Source organism: Lepisma saccharinum, chromosome 1, assembly GCF_977018435.1.
Source record: "Lepisma saccharinum chromosome 1, izLepSacc3.1, whole genome shotgun sequence".
Classification (NCBI taxonomy): domain Eukaryota; kingdom Metazoa; phylum Arthropoda; class Insecta; order Zygentoma; family Lepismatidae; genus Lepisma; species Lepisma saccharinum.
In genome coordinates, this window is record NC_139229.1 from 141237934 (window position 1) to 141257440 (window position 19507).

Here is a 19507-nt window from a genome sequence, read left to right on the forward strand (position 1 = left end):
ATGCAAGTATGCTTTGAATGAGTTGTTAAAAAGAAAATAGTGTGGACTTTCTTTCATACCGTAAACTTTGGTTAGTTTTAAATAAAAGCAAGGTAAGGTGTTATCAAGTAGAGTATCCTCGAATGCGTCGTGTCTGAAGCTCCAGTCTCAGTTTAACACAAAAATCACGAAATGTTTCCATCAACTTTAAACGCTAAGTATATAAATCCACGCAGTCACAAGCATTTATGTTAGAATATTTCTGAGCTGAACAGAAAATGGAAATCGGATTTTTCCCAGTAATATTACTGCTTTTTGCAATGTGTAGGGGCAGTGTCGTCAAGTAGGGAGCCAATGGAAGCATTCCTTGCACCCCCTCCCCGTTTTGGCACCCGATCGTCGCCACTGGTAGGGGGAAACTGTACCTTTACCTTAGGTGAATTGAGGGGGTGGGGTTATCGTACTCCTTGAAGTGCAAATTCATAACCCAATTTTTTTATTAACATAAGAGTAATATTTTTTTATTTTGACATCTAAAATTAATAAATAATGTTCAATAAAGATAGTGGAAAGCTTTTCCCACTCTATCCCCCAAGAACGTTGTTAATCCGCTATTATTAGTTCTTCTGATTTTTTAAGCAAATCTCCTGTTTTTTCAGGGGACGATCTCCCGATTTTTAAAAATCTGAGCTGGCAACGCTGCGTCATCGTTTGAAAGGACAGGAATAGGCGTGTTCTTGTTTACCAAGAGAATAGGATCTGTTTTACTAGTTTAAAGCACTTCGTAAAAGGTTTCTAAAATATATATATGTGAAATCTATGTTTTGATGACTTCTTTATAACACCTAAGTTAAAAAAATATATTTAAACACCCATAATTTATATTTATCTGCTCATATATATGGCCTCCCTTCTGGCGCAGTGGTAGCATCGTCGCCTTGTAATCAAGGGGTCCCAGGTTCGATACCCTGCGGAGGCATACATACAGTAGTTCGGATCCCACTTTAAACTATAGGTCCAGTTTCGGTTAGCCTTACTGTACATAAAGTGGACTTAAATCACCAACTCAATCAATCGTGTGTTTTATACAGACTCCCAACTTCCTTTTGTTTTATTGCGATTTCAATTTACGTCTGTTAACATACTGCAGAGTTTTAGCGATTGCTTAAGATTTTGTTCAATATATGCTTTAGTGGTTAGGTTACGCAGGTCAGGTTTGGTTCTCTTAGCATTACAATAAAAGTCCCTAAATGCATTCTACTCTAGTTCCAATTTACTTCTACATTAATTCCCAGTAGTCGACAATAGTCACTTGTCAACAGAGAATACCTTGTCAATGAGAAATGCGCATTCTTGTGTAAGGTAATATAACATTTTTTTTCGAATTCAAACAGTACTCATTACGGTAATACCCTCATTACTTAAAGGAAGGTTCATATTTCGTGTGACAATAATTTCCAAAATTCTATGATAATTAGTTTTTCTGCTAGGAGAATTTGAAAAAAAATCAGAAGACAATTTGAACCATTACCTGTACATATTGAAGCTAATCATGGCAATGGGAGTGAATGATGAATTTGCAGTGTAACCGTTTTACCCTTTCATCTCTGTAACATTTCGTGTGAAAAATGTACAAATGAAACTTTTTTGTTCAGTATACTTTGGGCTATAATCCTGATGGTGAAAAAGGTAACACTATCAAAGCCGGGAAACGTCTGTAACTCATTTATTCTGTAATTGTTGACATTCGTAGTTACCTATTCTGCATTGCGAAAGATTGTTTAACAAGGGATTTCACTTTTTTTTTAACGAAATTAGTATCTATTGTCGACATATCAAGTAATTATTGTTCGTTCTTTTATCGCTTCCTGAACACGCAAAATGGCGGGCAAATCTTGACTAGCGTTGTCGATGTGCTGTTTCAAAAGACAAACGAGTGTTTCAACCTTCTGAACAGAAAAATTCCTACATAGCCCCGAAAACCATTCTCGTATAGCCCCAAAAACCATTCATGCATAGCCCCAAAAACATTCGGGATCGTATGAGCATAAACGAATAGCCCCCAAAACCATTCTGGATCGTATAACCATCCACGAATAGCCCCAAAAACCATTCATGATAGCCCCTCCCACCATCACGGTAAGGTTAGGTTGGGCAATATAGTGAAAAAACTGTGTGTTTGGAAACACTTACTGGGGATTACGTCATCAGATGCTCGCAACATCCGGTTCAAGTTCATGGATGGAAATGCAAGCAACAGCTTTGGACATTTTAGAAAAATACATGAATTAGCGGCCAAATACATTGAAAAATGCGAGAAAACACTTCTACAACCTTCCGAAATTCCACAGAAACTCAATTCCGTAAGTACTTTCTCCTGTAAATTTCAAGAAATCCGTTTCCCGGCTTTGACATTTTTACCAAAAAAAAATCTGTAATCAGTTAGAAGAAGAAACAAATTTGAAATTCATCGGACCTCCACACAGGCCAGGACGTGAATTTCCAAAAAGTACCCACATAATGCCTGCTGTGTTTGCCATTGATGTGGAAAAATTTACGCTCTTATTGCTAATACTTTTGGAGAAAAAAATCAGTGCACTAACACGGAGCATGTTTTGTAATTGTTAATTACATACCTCTAGACTTGTGGAGAACTCAAAACATGTATCTCCGATCATTATCGAAGTTACAGTATGTTAAAAAAGTAACATATTACTAGAAACTTAAAGGGAAATACCTGCTGTGTCATGGCCTGCCCTTGAAGGATTAGGGATTTACTTTCCTTTATTTTTGTAGGTATAAATTCACAAAATTGTCTTTAAATTGCTACATGATTTTGCAATATACATTTGTCATTGAGAAGTAACTTCAATTAGTTTTTCTTTACACAAATCCAACTCTTTATAAAACAAATATCCACATTTATGTAATCAGAAATAAGGATTTGGCTCTACTAAATCTGGACACCCAGGCAATCACTTAAGCTGCTCCACACACACACATACATGTATTGTTTTGAACGTTGGTTAAGCATTGGTATAAACATGTAACACTGCAACTTTCAGCCACAGCAATGCACTATGAAGTAGCCCACACATGTTGACAGGTACATGTAAAGAAAATACTAATCCTGATTACATAAAACAGTGTCATATTGGAAACAGAATATTTTCAACTTCTGCTTGACTTTTCCGAAGGGATACAAAGATGCCTATTTTGCAATGGACTGGCTCATTCAAGAGCATGAAGGTTACAGTATTCCCATGCTTCTTCCTCTATTCTCGCACATATTCATTCATAATATGTTTTCCTTAATTTATTGTCGGTTTGAAAAAGAAAATACTGAAATGGTAAACGCATGAGCACAAGAAAGACACTCAAACTGAGTGAAAGTCCCACATTATTGATTCTGCCCATTTCAGAGCAGAATCTTGTGTAACTTCCCACTTGTCGTGTGCAAAAGTTATGTAAGATGTTGAAAGTTATACATTGGGCCCCCTATAGGGGGAGTCAAATGAGAATTGGGGGGGGGGGGCTGGGTTCAGTGCCTGTGGTGATGTTTCATATAGATGACACTATTTTCACACATCTGGAAAATGATACATTTGTTACAATCATAACTTTTTCCTGGTTAAAGATAGGTTAAAGAAACCTTCAGCACTGCATTTCTCGTGAAATTCTAGTCTGACTGCCATGTGGGAGACCTGGGGTAGGTGGTCTAAGGTTGGAAATTTTCTGGCTTTGTCCCCGCATAAAGTGGCTCCAGCATAAAGCAGCCCTACCCCCACATACCCTAAGTGTGACTTCATGGCATGGTGCTATGAGGGTTGTTTGAAAAGTAAGGTAAACAAAACAGAGATGGCAGCACCGTAATCAAAATCAATGCATGGTAGATAAGTTTGATCCTTCAAACGAGACCTTGTAGAGTTTAAGCCCAGTGTGTTGTGAGGTTATTGTTTGATTACATGGAGTAGATTAACGTGCAAGCGTTCTCAAAAATGATGGAGAAAACCACCAGGTCAATGCACGTGTTTCTATGGCCAAAACCCATGAACTTAAGTTTGAATTGTTGGATCATCCACCCTATTAGCCCGATGTAGCTCCCTCAGACTTCCATTTCTTCCCTAACCTCAAAGATGGATCGGAGGACAACGATTTTCCGATAACGATGAAGTGATTCATGCTGTGAATGGCTATTTTGTGGAACATTTTATAAACAAGAACCTCATAACTCACTGGGCTGAAACTCTGCAAGGGCTCGTTTGAAGGATCAAACTTACCGACCGTGCATCAACTTCGATTATGGTGCTGCCATTTGTCATTTCATTTCTTTGTTTGTCCGTCACAGGACCGAAATCCCATTTATGCTGAACATAATGTACACAAATATAATTTTAATAATATACACAAATGTTATCAATAATGTTAATAAATAAAATACGGTAATGTTAAAATTTATAATAGTGTGACAACATATACAGTTAAAACGCCTTTACAGACAAATCAGATAAAACATAATGTGTTACAGAATTTTGCACCCAATAACATTACATAATCGACAAATATGTCCAAATCATGCACTAAGAATGACTCATTAAACGATTCCTGAACTTTTACTATTGGGGAGTTTTGTGTATGGTTAACCTTGAGAATGGCATTTAAAAGGTGTTACATGGAAGTTTATTCTCTCTAACAGCTCAGAACATAGCCAATCTTGTGTTACTGATTTACATATGAACATTAGATCATTAGAAAACTTTTCTTTCTTTCAAGGTATTGATACCAAAATGGCTACATAAAGTTACATAATTTCTATATGATATTCAATATTGCTTTTAAAACATAACCATTTCACCATTTGCATTTGTACCTTTTCCACCGTGGACTCCCAAGTCTTATGCTGAGGATTCCAGATTGAACTGCAATATTCTATCATTGGGCGAATTAATGTGATGTATATCCTATTTACCGTTGAGACTGAAAAATTTTGCAAAAAATTTCTCCTGATAAAACCTGCAAGCTTCAGACTTCTTTTTATGTTCGCTTGATAATGACAATTAAATGTTAAGTCAGAAGTAAAAGTAACGCATAAATCTATGACATTGTTTGTTCGTTGAACTATTTTATTGTGTATACTATAGTCATAAGATACAACTCTTTTCTTATTATTAAAATATACAATATTGCACTTATCTGCGTTATACTTCGTTTACTTTACTTTTCAAACAACCCTCATATATGCACAGGGAACTTTAACTTTACCTGTATATATTATATTCATTTCTGTACCTCTGAGTACCTACGTTTATTTTTTACATACGCATATACAAACCCTCTACTATGTCAATGGCTGAGGACCCTCTAAGGCTTAATTGTCTCCACACCAGGAGGTTTTGCGGCTTGTAGATCCGGCACTGACTTTAGTGTATTAATTTCTGTACCTCTGAGTAACTACGAATGCTCTACTATGTCAATGGTTGAGGACCCCCCCCCCACAAGGACTTATTTGTCTCTGCCCCCCACTGCAGAGTTTTGCACCTTAACAGATCCAGCACTGCCTGCCACATGGGTGCACACCAAATGCATTTAAGGTCTGTGTCACACTGCAAATATTATTCCTCTTTCAAATAGTAGTAGTATCATATATTTCTGTTCAGTATTGGTGAACATATGATCTTACAAAATCAACCACAATCATAACATGATAAATATAAAGGTATGATCGAATAAAATCTAAGTGGAATTTTAATTTTCTTGTAGACAAACAAAATTTTGGCTGTTCTATTCCAGAGAACTTCTAAAGATGTTGTTTACAGTTGCTTATCATTTGTCAATACAGGCAACTGATAGCAGCAATTGGTTACTTTGTGTGAATGGGGGCTTAAGGATAATAGATCTTTCAGTCCCTACCAGCTACTTTTCTTTTAACCCATTGCTGGCCACGTTGGAAATAATACTTGGATGGGCACTTGGGGACTTTTAAGACCCCAGCTTTATGTTTCAAGGAAATTGAAATTGGTAGATAATATATTGCATGCATATACATATTGCATCATTACTGTAACTCAAATAAGTGTTTTCACCGTAAATTTATTTTATCTTTGCGATAACACTGCAGCGAGGCCAACCAACAATCCAATTCTGAGAATTCTCAAATCTCCCTTAGAAATTTCAGATAACTCCTGTTTCTAAACCCACAATATAATCTTTTATATATATATATATATATATATATATATATATATATATATATATATATTTGACAATAACAACATAGTTTTACTTGTTTTTAACAAATTAGGAACATCACAGTCTATAATCATGATTTCAGACCTTAGATTAACCACCCGGGAATATAACCCGGGTCTCCCGTGTACAGTCAGATGCCATACTGACTGTACCACCGAGGCTCTGGATTGGAGGTAGGCAGGGCTTTATCCATAATTTTCCATCGAGGATGGAAGGTGTAAGGGCAAATTTCGGCCTTTTGTGAAGAAGTTGAAATGTAAACAATACATTAGGTAAGTTGGTATCAAGAAAAGATATCCGGGAAATGGGACTTATTGCATAATACTGGGCAGCCAGACCAACTGACAATCAGAATTCTGAAAAATGATAGTATAATAATAATAATAATAATAATGATAATAATATAATAATACTAATATAATATAATAATATCGAGCGGTAGAAGAAACAATAAATTGAAATATTCATTGGGGTCCTCAAAGGCCCCCAAGTGCCCATCCAAAGTGGCATTATATTTAGGACCAATTAACGAGAAAAATAAAATTAGTTTTTCGGTTATAATATGAGGATGCTATAGAAAATAAATCAAAATAAGATATTTCAACCGTTGGTGACACTGGAATATATAATTTAGTTGTTACCCTTGAAAAAAACACATGTGGGGTCTCTAAAGACCCCACGTGCCCAGCACAGGGTTAATTCAATCACGCATTGTCTCCAACTCAAAATGTCAAAACATCAATGTGATGAAATCCTACATTTTCAATTAAGCTTTGCAAAATGAATTTCTCTGTGTAATACTATTTTCTTTTTAAATATGGTTGTTACAAGCAAAAGAGCACATTTTTTGCTGTTACATTGTGGAAGACAACCACACACTCCTGTTTTCAGACTTCATTTGCAAGTTGGAAAGGATCAAGATTACATTTAAAACAATAGAAAAAATTGAACACTGTAACTAAATTCAGAATTGTGTTAGTAGAAGCTTGTATCATTTGGTGTTCGGATATATTAAAAACATGAACCCATAATGTATTTTATTATTAAAAATTCATTCTTCCTTTTATTTTAGCTGTACATCTGAGTACAATTATGGTAAAATTAACACTGAACGTAGCTGCAAGAGGGATAGGTAAACAGAGCAAGAATTCATCATGTGAAGATTATTTGAAAAAAGTGACTCATCTGTATCTTCAGGGAAAATGTATTGACAGTATTGTAAGTATGAAAAATGTGCACAAGTGAATATTTGTAGTTTGGGTACTCTTATGGTGCTTCTCTACCCCTCTAGGTTAATTGTAATGATGAATTGATGAAATACAAAGGCTGGCACAGAGACTAATTCATGTATAGGAAAACAGCGACCTCCATTGGCTAGCAAATGTACTAGGGTGAACATTTGGTTCATTAGCTGCCGATTGAGACCAAAATGAGCTCAATTGGTCAAAAAGTCGTGACTGCGTAGCAGTTAAAAGACAAGCATGTACATGGACCCCTCCAAGAATCATTAAAATGAAACAAAAAATGTACAAACCACAAAAATTTTATTCAGAATCAGCCATATCAAGTAGACGTACATCTTTTTCAAAATAGGCACCATTGACAGCTAAGCAAGCATCCATACTCTCCTCCCACTTTGTGAATGTCTTTGAAAATTCTTCATCAGGTAGCGAACTGAAGAAAACTTGCGCTGCGGTGATCACTTCTTTGTTCGTCATGAAATGACGACCACGTAAAGCGGTCTTTAAAAGTGGAAATAGCCAAAAGTCGCAGGGTGCAAGGTCCGTGTTGTATGCTGGATGCGGGAAAATTTCTATTTTTCTCTTCGTCGCGTAACCCTGAAAAGCCCGTGCGGTATGCGGGCGTGAGTTATCGTGGTGCAATATGAAGGAGTTCTTCAAATGCAGCCTCTTTTTTGCTACGTGCTGGCGCAGAGTCTCAATGACTCCTTGGTAATACTGTGGCTCTACTCAGTCTGTCTTGATCGGCATATGCCTGTTGAAACATTGCATATGTTTCCGCAGCACTTTTCCCTAAATGCCAACAAAATTTTATGGCATGTCGCTGTTCATCTTGAATACTCATCGCGAAAAGCAATGTTATACACAAAAACCTGGAGGGGTCAACGAAGCACGTTCCACGTAAATCAACACAGCTGCTCACTAACGTGGTTTCGCAACATGTGACAACTTGCTACGGAAACAGAATGAGTCATCCTACACGACGTGACTATTACCGAAACCATAGGCAGTGTTGCCAAGCCAGGAAAAAATCTGTCTCACCTTCTCTGCAACAGCCTTTGTACATAAAGGAACAATGAAAAAACATATCGTGAATTCTTAAGTGGAAGATGTGGAAAACTTGGAAAAGTCAGGGAATTTACTTTTTTGAAAAAGTCATGAAATTGTCAGGGAAATTTACTGTTTCTGGAAAAATCAATATTGACATTTACCACTTTCTTGTTGCAATGTTTGGGTTATGCTTCGTATGTATTAGGATTAATACATATATTACTAAATTTTACTAGAATTACGTATTGTTTATACTATGATTGCTATTTTTTTGTAAAAAAAGATGTCTGTTTATCATTAATCAGTATGTGGTAAAGTATTATGTAAAAGCTCACTCCTGATGCACCTATCCAACAGTCAGTAAAAGTCAGGGAATTTTGTTTTTATGAAGTTGTAGACATCCATACGCCTATGGTCCTGTATTTGCAAAAGCATCTAGATCTTGTGACTTGTTTTTGTATTTGCATCTTTTTTTTAAATCGTAAAATCAGGTTTGCTTGCATTTCTAATTCTTTCATGCTTGTCAGTTATTCTGTTCCTTTGATTGTGTACATATTTATTCATAGATATTACTATCAACATCATAAAAAAAAAAACATTTCTGTTCAGTTTTAAATTATTAAATAGATGAGAAGTACATATTTTGTATTTATAGAGTTAAATCAGAGTGCCCCCAGTCACAAAAGTCAGCTTAAAGATGAGGTAAAAGTAATTGAAAATCAGTGTTGTCTTTGAAAACTCATGGAAATTTAAATCAAACATTAGAATGTGGTCTAATGCAGCATTGGGGAGAGTCATCTGTCCAATACACTTGTACTTTGTGTTGTAGAGAGCCAGTAACCTCCCCCTTCCCACTAATAAACCATTTATTTCATGGGGTTGATTTAAGTTAGGATACATATACACTCTTCTTGACTTGTAGAGAGTTTTGAAGGATAACCCTGCTCGCCTAGCTAATTATACTACAGTTAATAGATGTAAAGGTTCCCCTTTGAAATTTTTGGCTGAATTTTTTATTTAACGTCACATTTGGCTAATTGTGACAATCAGGATGAGGGGTGATATGATAAAATTAATGAAGAAACACTCGCAAAGAACACCCATGTGTTGAACACAGGATCCCGTGTACTATCCACTCTGCCACGGAGGTCAGCCCTTTGAAATTTTGTATGATAAGATCATTAAAGAGTGTTAATTGTTTGACAAGGGCATTGCTTATCTATGGGGTGTCCAAAAAGTTACGCAACTGAGACTTTGAACGTATGGAACTTTTGTACAAAAAGAGACATGAACTTTGCACTGGGTATTAACTTCATGTAGATAATTTTTAAACTTTAAACAAGAAAATGATCCTTTACATGAACATTCATATTGGGTAAAAAGTTTTTGTGCAAAGTAAAACAGAAATATGAATAAAATACAGCTATGGAGTTGCTTGCAATAATTCTCGATGTGTATTGATGGTCTGTGTGGGTATTTATCAAAATGCATACAGAACAATACATTTTTATGCATTTTAGTGGATTCCAGACGATTTATGAGGTTAGTTATGACATATTTGTAAAAAAGTATGTTTTTTTATATTGCATGGTGTACTGGCAACATTGGTCATGTCAGAGGGTAGCAGCAGGTGTGCCCGACATCTGATTATGTTATTCTATCAATGCCCAGATGAAAGAAAATTGAAATTTATTGCACAAAAACCTAACCTATCTTGTAAAAAAATATCTAATACCCACTGCAAAGTTCATGTCTCCTATCACTTTTTGTACAAAAGTTCCATATGTTCAGTCTTAGTTGCATGACTGTTTGGACACACTGTATAATATCAAGAAAAATATTAAAGAGCAGCTTACTTTTCTCTCAGGATACTTGAAAGTACACTTCTCAAACATAAGTTGTCTTTAATTAAAACTATATTTTCAGAATGTGAAGGTTCCAAAGCTAAAAATCTTATAATTCCTTTGCTCACACTGATTTTCTGGATCTCATGAAGAATTTGGTGGCAAGATGCTGCAAGCCTGGCAAGTTAAGTGAAGCTGATATTGCTTCAAAGATGTTAATTTAGATTTTTCAAAAAATAAAAATCTCCTCTCAACCAAGAAAATTAACATTGAGTTCAGTGCTAAAGATCTGTTGAAAGAAGTGAAGTGCTGAGAAAGGCAAAAATTAGAATTTATACTTGAATTTAGAAAACTTGTCATCAGTATGAGAGAAAAGCCTCTTAAAATATCAAATTGTTCATGGTGTAACTGAGCACTCCCATCAAGACAATAAAAACCCTACTGACTTAAGAAGTTTTTTTTATTTTAATCAAGATTATTTGTGTGAAGTCATGGATTTTTGCTGCATTTGGTTAGGGAAATAAATTTTCATATTTCTGAAAACACCATGTCAATTTGCATAATGGCAATTATTGTCTACAATTATGTATATTGAATAATAAATTAAATAAATTGAAGCCATCATCTTTACTTTCTCAGACTAATGTTTTTGTAGATATAGTTTCAAAATTAATGTTATGCAATGTGTTTTAAAAATTTCACGTCTGCGATATGACATAATTCCTTCCATTTCTTTGCCAGCCCTCTATCCTCTATTTGGCCTCTTATCTTTCTTGTGGTTAATATAACCAATGCTAAGTACACTAGTGGCAGAAAGTTTAGACTCACCTATGAAATTTATTGTTTAAATGAATATAAAATGCTATTAGTTGAAACCAACCATCATAGTGCATATATTTGAACTTGTATGGGTATGTTACACACCAACCTACATATAACACTGTTTAAAAGACACCAATTTTTCACATAAAGTTAAAAATAAGGCATCAAAATGCATTTTCATCACCCTGCCTGTTCGTCAATGTGTCCTTCCCTTGATTTGATGACAGCTTTACATATGCGTGGCATTCTTGCTGTGAGTTTTTCTAATGTCTCTGTTTTCATACCTTTCCAAGCTTCCAGTAGACACTGCCACAGCTCCTCCACACAGCTTGGGGTCCTTGCTTTTGCCTTCCTGGCAAGTTCCTCCCACAATAGCTCAATTGGTGACAAATCAGGTGATTGGGAAGGCCAAATCATTGACTGCAATGCTCCTTCGGCTTCCTTTCCTGCGACATGTTGCTTACACAATTTTGATGTGTGTTTAGGATCATTATCCTGTTGTAGAACAAATCCTCGAACAATTAATCTTGTCCAGGATGGTACAGCATTGCGTGAAAGAATACGGTGATACTGTTTCTGTTCCAGTGTTCCTGCAACTCTCACTAACTCACCAACCATATTGTTACCAAAACATCCCCATACCATGACACTTCCTCCTCCATGCTTCACTGTTGGAATAATACAAGCTTCCAAAACTCTTTCTCCAGGGCAGAGACGAATGTATTGGCGGCGGTTAGAACCAAATTTTTCATATTTAGATTCATCCGTCAAAAGTACTTGTTTCCATTGTTTGATGGTCCAGTTAGCATGATCTTTGGCCCACTCCAGCCTTTTGTGCTTGTGTACGGCTTTCAACAATGGTTTATGAACTGCTACTCGACCAAATAATCCAGCCCCACGCAAACGACTTTTCACTGTTGTAACAGACACTGGTTGCTCTCTTGTTTTATTTATTTCTGTGCATATGTCCACTGCCGAACACCTTCTGTCACGCTTACTGAGGATGACAATGTGGTTGTCCTCGACGATTGCATGGCCGATCCTCATGACTGCCAGTTTCCTCTCTTCGTATAACTGCTCTACGGACACTGCATTCGGAAATGTTTAATTGTTTTGCTATTTGTCGGTTTGACCATCAAATTTCCTTATATGCACATGCCTTGGTCCTAATTTCTTGGCTTATATTAGCCTTTTTCCCCATAGTTGCTGGTAAATGCGAACTTGTTCCTGCCTTTACGTCCAATTGGGCACTAATACTTCACAAGGTTCAAATACAAATAGCACGACAATAGCAGGTACTGTAGGTTAAAATTACACACAATCACTTCTGGTATAAGTACCACTGACCCCACAATAACTCGTCAGTAGGTTGATGCAACCACTCACAATCAGTAATATCATTGCAACGTTGAAGATTAACATAGCGAGAATGTATTAAAAGACAGTGAGAACTTGTTAAGATCATACCGATAACAGAGGTAAAAGTTTATAGAAGAGGACTGCACACTGATATTACATAAACATCATTCGATAAATGGATTAAAATTCCCAAGACATACCAAACCGCTTTAAAAACATTCTATAAATATCAATAGTGAAATTCCAGCACAGTAGTGTCAACTGTTGTCACATTTTAAACTTTACTTTCAGTGAATTACAAATTTTTACAGGCGAGTCTAAACTTTCTGCCGCTAGTGTATATAAACTATAACATCACTTACGACATATATTGAAAGGTTTCAAAGAGCTATTATTTGCTTCTATTCCAGGGAAATATCTCAATGTGTGAAGGTTTGACTGTGTTGTACTTACACGACAACTGCATTGTAAGGATAGAAAATCTTCAGCATGCTAAAAATCTTACGCATTTATACCTCCAGAAGAACCAGATAGCCAAAATCGAAAATTTGGGTAGTTTGAAGAAATTGAGTAAACTGTAAGTAAGGTCAATAATTTTTCTGTTGCACAATTAAGTGTGTTTATAATTTAGACAGGATGTATACTGACTGGAAATTCCCTGCATTCTTGTAATTATACTTGAATTCTACGAGGTTTTTTTTAATTAGGGGCCGTTTTGCGCTCACATTGGCAACATTGCGTGCTTGGCATTTTGTGCATGTGTGTTAGTTACCGACATGCCTTGCACGTAAACAGATGCCATTTGCGCGATGTGAAACACTTGGTGTGGTTGTGGTGGACAATGGAAGTGGTGCAGGTGATTGAAAATCCCGCCGAGTGTGAGATACGATCAGTGATCAGGTTTTTGACATTGAAAAATATGAAAGCAGCAGACAGTTATGTGAGGTGTATGGTGATAATGTCATTGTTGAAGGCACAAATGTTCATGATGAACCACAATCAGGATGCTCCTCAAACATAACGGACTCACTGGTGCATGATGTTGATAGCACTGTTCAGGGTGCTTCTGATTGAGTTTGACGAATGGACAAACAGTTGATGCAGCCATGTATTGCAACACTCAAAAGAAACTTCGCCGAGCAATACAGAATAAACGACGAGGAATGCTGTCTCCCGGTATAATGTTGCTGCATGAGAATGCACGGCCACACACTGCAGCTGCCACACAGTCGTTCATTGACTCATTTGGCTGGGAGCGGATGGACCACCCTCCGTACAGTCCGGGTCCCGCCCCTAGCGATTGTCACCTATTCCTCCACTTGAAGACTTTCCTCACTGGAAAGCAATTCAATGCGCCAATGAATCCAAACAGACTGTGACGAATTGGCTGTTTGACCTAGCGGCAGATTTCTTTGATGAGGGTCTACAAAAGCTCATCTACCGCTACGACAAGTGTCTCAACTATGGGAACTACGTTGAGAAGTAGCTGAATGTACGTATGAATAGGTACAGAGGTAATTAAATTTCTTCCTTTGCATGTTTTCGTTCTATTTCAAAATGGCCCCTAATTAAAAAATAAACCTCGTACATGAATTTTCTCCATAAACTTGAAAACATGCAGTACCCAGTAACACAATTTCTATGAAATGTAGATTTTTATGAAGGTATTGATGAATACTTGTGGTAATTATGTTTTAATTTTTTACCTAGGAGAAAACGGGTTCACTGTTTGTGGTAAAAATAGAAAAAATGCTAAAAAATTCCTGAAAATTCATATTATATGCATGAATGCACCTATAGACACACACTGAACTATTTGCTTGAAGTGAAGGTTTAAAGAAAATTCAAGTATAAGTCTTAATTTGCAAAAGAAAAAAAAGGAATGACCGTATTTAATCTAAAAAAATTGCATTTGTAAGGTCAAATTAATACAAATAATGATAGTTTGAACTATCCCTGATATTAGCATGCAATGTTAATTGGGCATTATCCATTGTCTAGTGATTTAAACTATACTTATTCTACTACTTTCCAAGAGGTCACCTCTTCTCTTGTCTTCAGGTGAACAAATTTCTTTTGCAAGTGGCGAGGATCGAATTTACTACAGATTTATGATTTTACTACAAATCCAGTATATATAACACAAATATTGTTTTAAATCACCAAATGAGATGATGATATGAAAGAAATTAAGACTAGTGGACTATGCTGTGTGGCAAAACACCAAGATAGGTTAAATGCACCCAGCTGATGGGGCCATTGGAACCAATGTTTTATGAAAATGTCAATTATTTCTTTAGAGCTGCTTTCAGCTTTTTTATCCTTTTTTAGGTACCTAGGCCAAAATTGCATAACAGTTGTAGAAAATCTAGAAGGACTTGAGAATTTGGAAGAACTGCATTTGGAAAAGCAAAGGATTCCACGTGGAGAATGTCTGTACTTTGACCCCCGCACGATGGATGCCCTTGCAGTGAGTATTTGACAGTTGTGCTTTTAATTTTTGTAATAAGAATTCACTACATTCAACTAATAAACACACTGAAGTAGCAAGCAGTAATGAAATAAAATTTATTCATAAACCAATAAATGTCATGCTTGTGCTCCTTCCTTCTGAATCCATCCACATTTATAGGCATTATAAATTTGCATGTTAAATATTTTAAAAAAGTAAAATCCACAGTTAAAATTTGCATGCAATATCATGTTTATGCAAGGTAAAAATAAATGAAAAGTAAACAAAGACATAAACTTCAAAACAAAATTTTTCAATTTATCACTGAATTTCTCTTACTTAGCTGTTGAATCTCATCTGCTGTGATGGCTCTAACACTCAACAGGGCAACAGACAAATTTGCAAATTATCTAGTATGATTCTACAGTACTTCACATGGTCGAGTTGTCTGTGGAGCAGCAGCTAGTGTGTTGGGCAGTGAGAGCACATCTGCTGGCATTTAGACCCACAGCTGTACACTGACTTTGGCACTGGATGCGTCAGTGCTTCAGTATTCAGATAGCTGGTGTCCAGTTTGCACGTGTTTGTGAAGTGTTAAGGTGTTAACAAGTGTTTTAGATTGTTTTGTTTTAGTTTATGTATTACTTGTGCTTCCCTACAGTTTAATAATGCCATGCTATATGTAACTAGACAACGTTGGAGCACGATTGCAAAAAATCCTCAAAAATCCCCCTGGCACTTGTTCAAGAAACAGACATTTCCATGACATCTGCGTGGTGAGCTACCAAGGTTTTAAACCTGGAGCCATACATTAGAAGAATATAAAGAAAATTGAAGCAATTTCGGAAGAGGAACTGATGTACCTGGTAGTGAAAATTTACTAAAAACATGCCATAAATGTGTGGATGCAGTAGGACAACATTTCCAACACCTCTTGTAACAAGTTATGTGCTCATTTCAATTGTAACTGTCAATGTAATTGTACGAGCTTATTTCATTACATAGCTAGCGGTTTCAGTTACATGGATGGTGCATCCAGTTTGCCGGCAGACATGCTCTTACTGCCCGGCACGCTAGTCGCCACTTCATGGACAACTCGACCGTGAAAAGCACTTTATTTTGAGTGAATGCATTTTCCTGGAAACAGAAGAGCACTTTCACTATGGAATTAACAGAGAAGTATTTGCATTTGAAAGGAACTCGCTGGAATAGGCTAGAAAATAATCACTTTAGGTCATGTTGCCATATATACAATAGCCCTTTCTCCGCTGAGTGATAATTGTAAATTTTTGTGTGAGCAAATAAGGTTTATGCTAAGAGTAGAAATGGATTGTTTAGTTTTTCGAGGGCAGGATAACTAACATTAAAGATGGTCTGAACACTTAATTCTAGTTAAGTCATGTAAGTGGCTAATGCTTACAATTTACTTTTTAATTTTTTCAGCATTGCTTAGCGACACTGAATGTTTCAGGAAATGGCATGCTCTCGTTAGTTGACATCAACAAATTAGCAAGTTTAGAGCACTTGTCAGCTGAAGATAATGCACTGAAGGATTTAGATGAGGTTGCGCAAACTCTTCAATGGTTGACGGTTCTATCACGCTTGGACTTGGATGGAAATCCGATTGCCACTTCGCCAAAATATAGAGAAAGAGTCATAGCAAGCTGTGCAAAACTAGGTGGGTTTTCAATTCTCTCTAAGACATTTTCATTAAAAACTATTTTGTCAATATATGTTGTTCAGTAATTTAAAATGTGTTTACTAAATGTTGTTCTATCAGTGTAGTAATATATTTCTTTGAGGCATTTTGATGTAACGTTTTACATGCAAGTGCAATATTTTGTGTGTAAAATTACCAACTTTTAATTTGAATTAGCTGATTCAGCTGACCTCTGTGGTGCAGTGCTACAATACCAAGGGTTCCGGTATTGAATCCCAGCCTCAGCACATTGCATTCTTTGCGAGTGTCCGTTCACCAATTTCATTATATCATCACATCTTCTTGATTAGCCAAAGTGGCAGAAAAGCAAAGTAAAATAAACCAAATCAATCAATTAATTAATTAGTCCTTCAGGAGTTGATAAAACTGAATTATACCTTCGGAAATTTTAAAACTTGGATTGGAAGTGTTAATATTGTAATGTTGACAGGCATGACTACATATAAAATACAGGAATTTTAATAATGTCAGAACCTAAGGAACTGTAAATTATTGTATTTCTTGCATGTGCCATGCATCATACACCAAAATATAATAAAAAGATAAGCTAATTAAGCTAGAGGGCTGTTACCTAATAATTGTTATTGTTGTAGATTTTCTGGATGGAAAGGAAGTCACAGATTTGACCAGAAGCTTCTTGCAGAAGCTAGAAATTTCAAAAAATGCTCGACAACAGACCATGAATGATTTAAAATTCAGGAGAAAAAGTACGTAAATTTTGCATTCAAATTATTTTAATATTTCATGTTTATGTAGAGCATTTGCTTCTACACGATTAGTTTGAGAATGTAGTAAAAAGAAGCTTATACTTGAGTGAATGCATGATAAATTTAGTTTCTATTTACAGCTCATGATAAACGCTGTAATACAGGCTGCACTCAAACACTGATTCCTTGTAGGTGGATTATGAATGCTGTTCAGAAAGCTAATGTTGCACAATATTCAGTTTGCATTGCTTCCTTGAGATGTTTTAACATTTCCAAATTTTTCACTTTCAATATAAATAGGTTTTTGTCTTGTTCAGTCTTCCTATTGGCTACTAGCACTTGTTTTCAGTGAAATACACTTGCTTGATGTGTTTCAACAACTTTTCTTTTTTAACAAAACTTTACAGTGTCATCATTAACTTTATGGTTTTTCATGTTTTGAAAAATGGTTCATATATTTCAGTTTCTGTGAGCTTTCAAACTGCTTGAAATAGGAGTTCAGGCTGATTTTAATATAGGACTTCTCCATTGGAACTAATAACGATCTACCAGTTTTTATTTTATTTTAAAATATTCTAAATTTCACATGAGATCGTCTAATAAGCTTTATGAAGAATTCTGTTCCAAAAATAAAGAACATTATGAATTTTGCATAATTTCCAGTCCCAATATGTCTCAGCATTTTTACTGTCCCAGCGAGATAGTCAGATGCTAAAAAGCATTGGCTGGTACTAGTTATGAAAATAAAACAGACACTTCCCCAATACCTTTATAAAACTGGTATTGGCTAATTTCAATAGTCTCAGCCCTACTTGAAACCTTTCCCGTATGTATTACACCAATACATATTCTATAAAATGGAGAAACTAATTGTACAATGCATTTTTTTTCCAGGTTCATCTGAAAGTATTCCACCAAGTCTCCCACTTTCGAAGCAAAATCCATTTATTGTTTCCTCAGTGCCAGAAGTGCCTATGTATCCACCATGGAAGATTAGTAAGTTAGAAACCATCATGATTCGGTTTTTAATGTTCCAGTCACAGACAGTTCTGGGTTGTAACAATCCCATTGACTTCCAGTTGGATTGTTGTAATGCATAAGTGTCAGTGACTATAATGAATAGGTAAAGGATGAGAGTATATTGGTCTATTTTGGCATTCATGCAGTTCTTTCTAAGTAAAGGGTGAAAACTAATTACAACAGTCAAAGTCATTCTGACATATTGAGATATTTTTACTCGTATGATGATTATTATGAGAAAGTAGCAAAACATTGGCTGTGATAAAATTACTTATAAATCGCCTGTAATTTACTACAAAATTCTGCCATTTTAAATGTTTTTATGAATATTAAAAAGGATTTTGAAGGTCGAAATATGCATATTTTTTTCCAGTTGTTAAAAACATGTGTAAATGCTTGTAACAACCGTCAACTTTTCTTTCAGAGGTAAGACCATTTTTATGTACAGTGGAACCTCGATTTTACGGTTTTCAGTGGACCAAGTGGGAAAAAAATTCAAATGCAGGAATGTAAAAATTGAGAAAATTTTTAGAACATTTCATTACTTTGGGTCCATCAAGATTGAATGTATAATGGGGGAAAATGTAAAATTGGGGTTCCATTGTACATTAATTCAGGAGATAATGAACAATTCAGGTTTTTCAAAGAACATTGCATGAAATTGGTACCAGTGAAAATTTCACATCAATCCATCCTCAATTCTTAAGTATTGTATTCAACTATTCTCATCCTTTACTTGTTAATTGCATATCATCTCATTGATTCTTTCACTTCAGGGACATCAAAAAACTTCACCAACAAAGAAAGGTATGGAAACTTACCCAGACCATTTTGGCAGTTTGCATGCAACACTGATAGACAGAGACCAAAGCAAGGACCTAAAGAACAAGGTTTCAGTATTTCTGTAATTTCAGATACTTCAGTAAAACAAAATTGAACCTGTAAAAATACTGTGTACATGATGTGTGTGCATGTGCTGCAAGATATTGGTGCATGATAAATATATGTACATATTTTATTTTTTCTGTACATTTGAATAGAAAAATAAATACATTTTTTTTAAA

At 35.7% G+C, this 19507-nt stretch overlaps 1 protein-coding gene across 3 annotated transcripts; it reads left to right on the forward strand.

The window, feature by feature from the left end:
* Window positions 1-677: 677 nt before the first annotated feature.
* Window positions 678-19507, forward strand: LOC145989172 (protein phosphatase 1 regulatory subunit 42-like). Of its 3 annotated transcripts, none has more exons than XM_083124466.1 (8): window positions 678-770; window positions 7301-7446; window positions 12955-13121; window positions 14876-15014; window positions 16440-16674; window positions 17310-17423; window positions 18318-18419; window positions 19220-19507. In XM_083124466.1, the coding sequence occupies exons 2-8, from the start codon at window positions 7321-7323 to the stop codon at window positions 19378-19380; spliced, it is 1044 nt and encodes a 347-aa protein (XP_082980592.1). In that variant the 5' UTR covers window positions 678-770; window positions 7301-7320; the 3' UTR covers window positions 19381-19507. The 3 variants fall into 3 exon arrangements, with proteins under 3 accessions (XP_082980592.1, XP_082980604.1, XP_082980596.1); XM_083124470.1 differs by lacking the exon at window positions 678-770 and adding an exon at window positions 1235-1341; XM_083124478.1 differs by lacking the exon at window positions 17310-17423.

Bases quoted from the DNA above. Each gene is read 5' to 3' on its own strand.
- LOC145989172 (XM_083124466.1), top strand. From the start codon at position 7,321: ATGGTAAAATTAACACTGAACGTAGCTGCAAGAGGGATAGGTAAACAG. The intron at 15,015-16,439 runs GTGAGTATTTGA...TAATTTTTTCAG, and splicing joins GCACGATGGATGCCCTTGCA to CATTGCTTAGCGACACTGAA. The intron at 18,420-19,219 runs GTAAGTTAGAAA...CTTTCACTTCAG, and splicing joins GTATCCACCATGGAAGATTA to GGACATCAAAAAACTTCACC.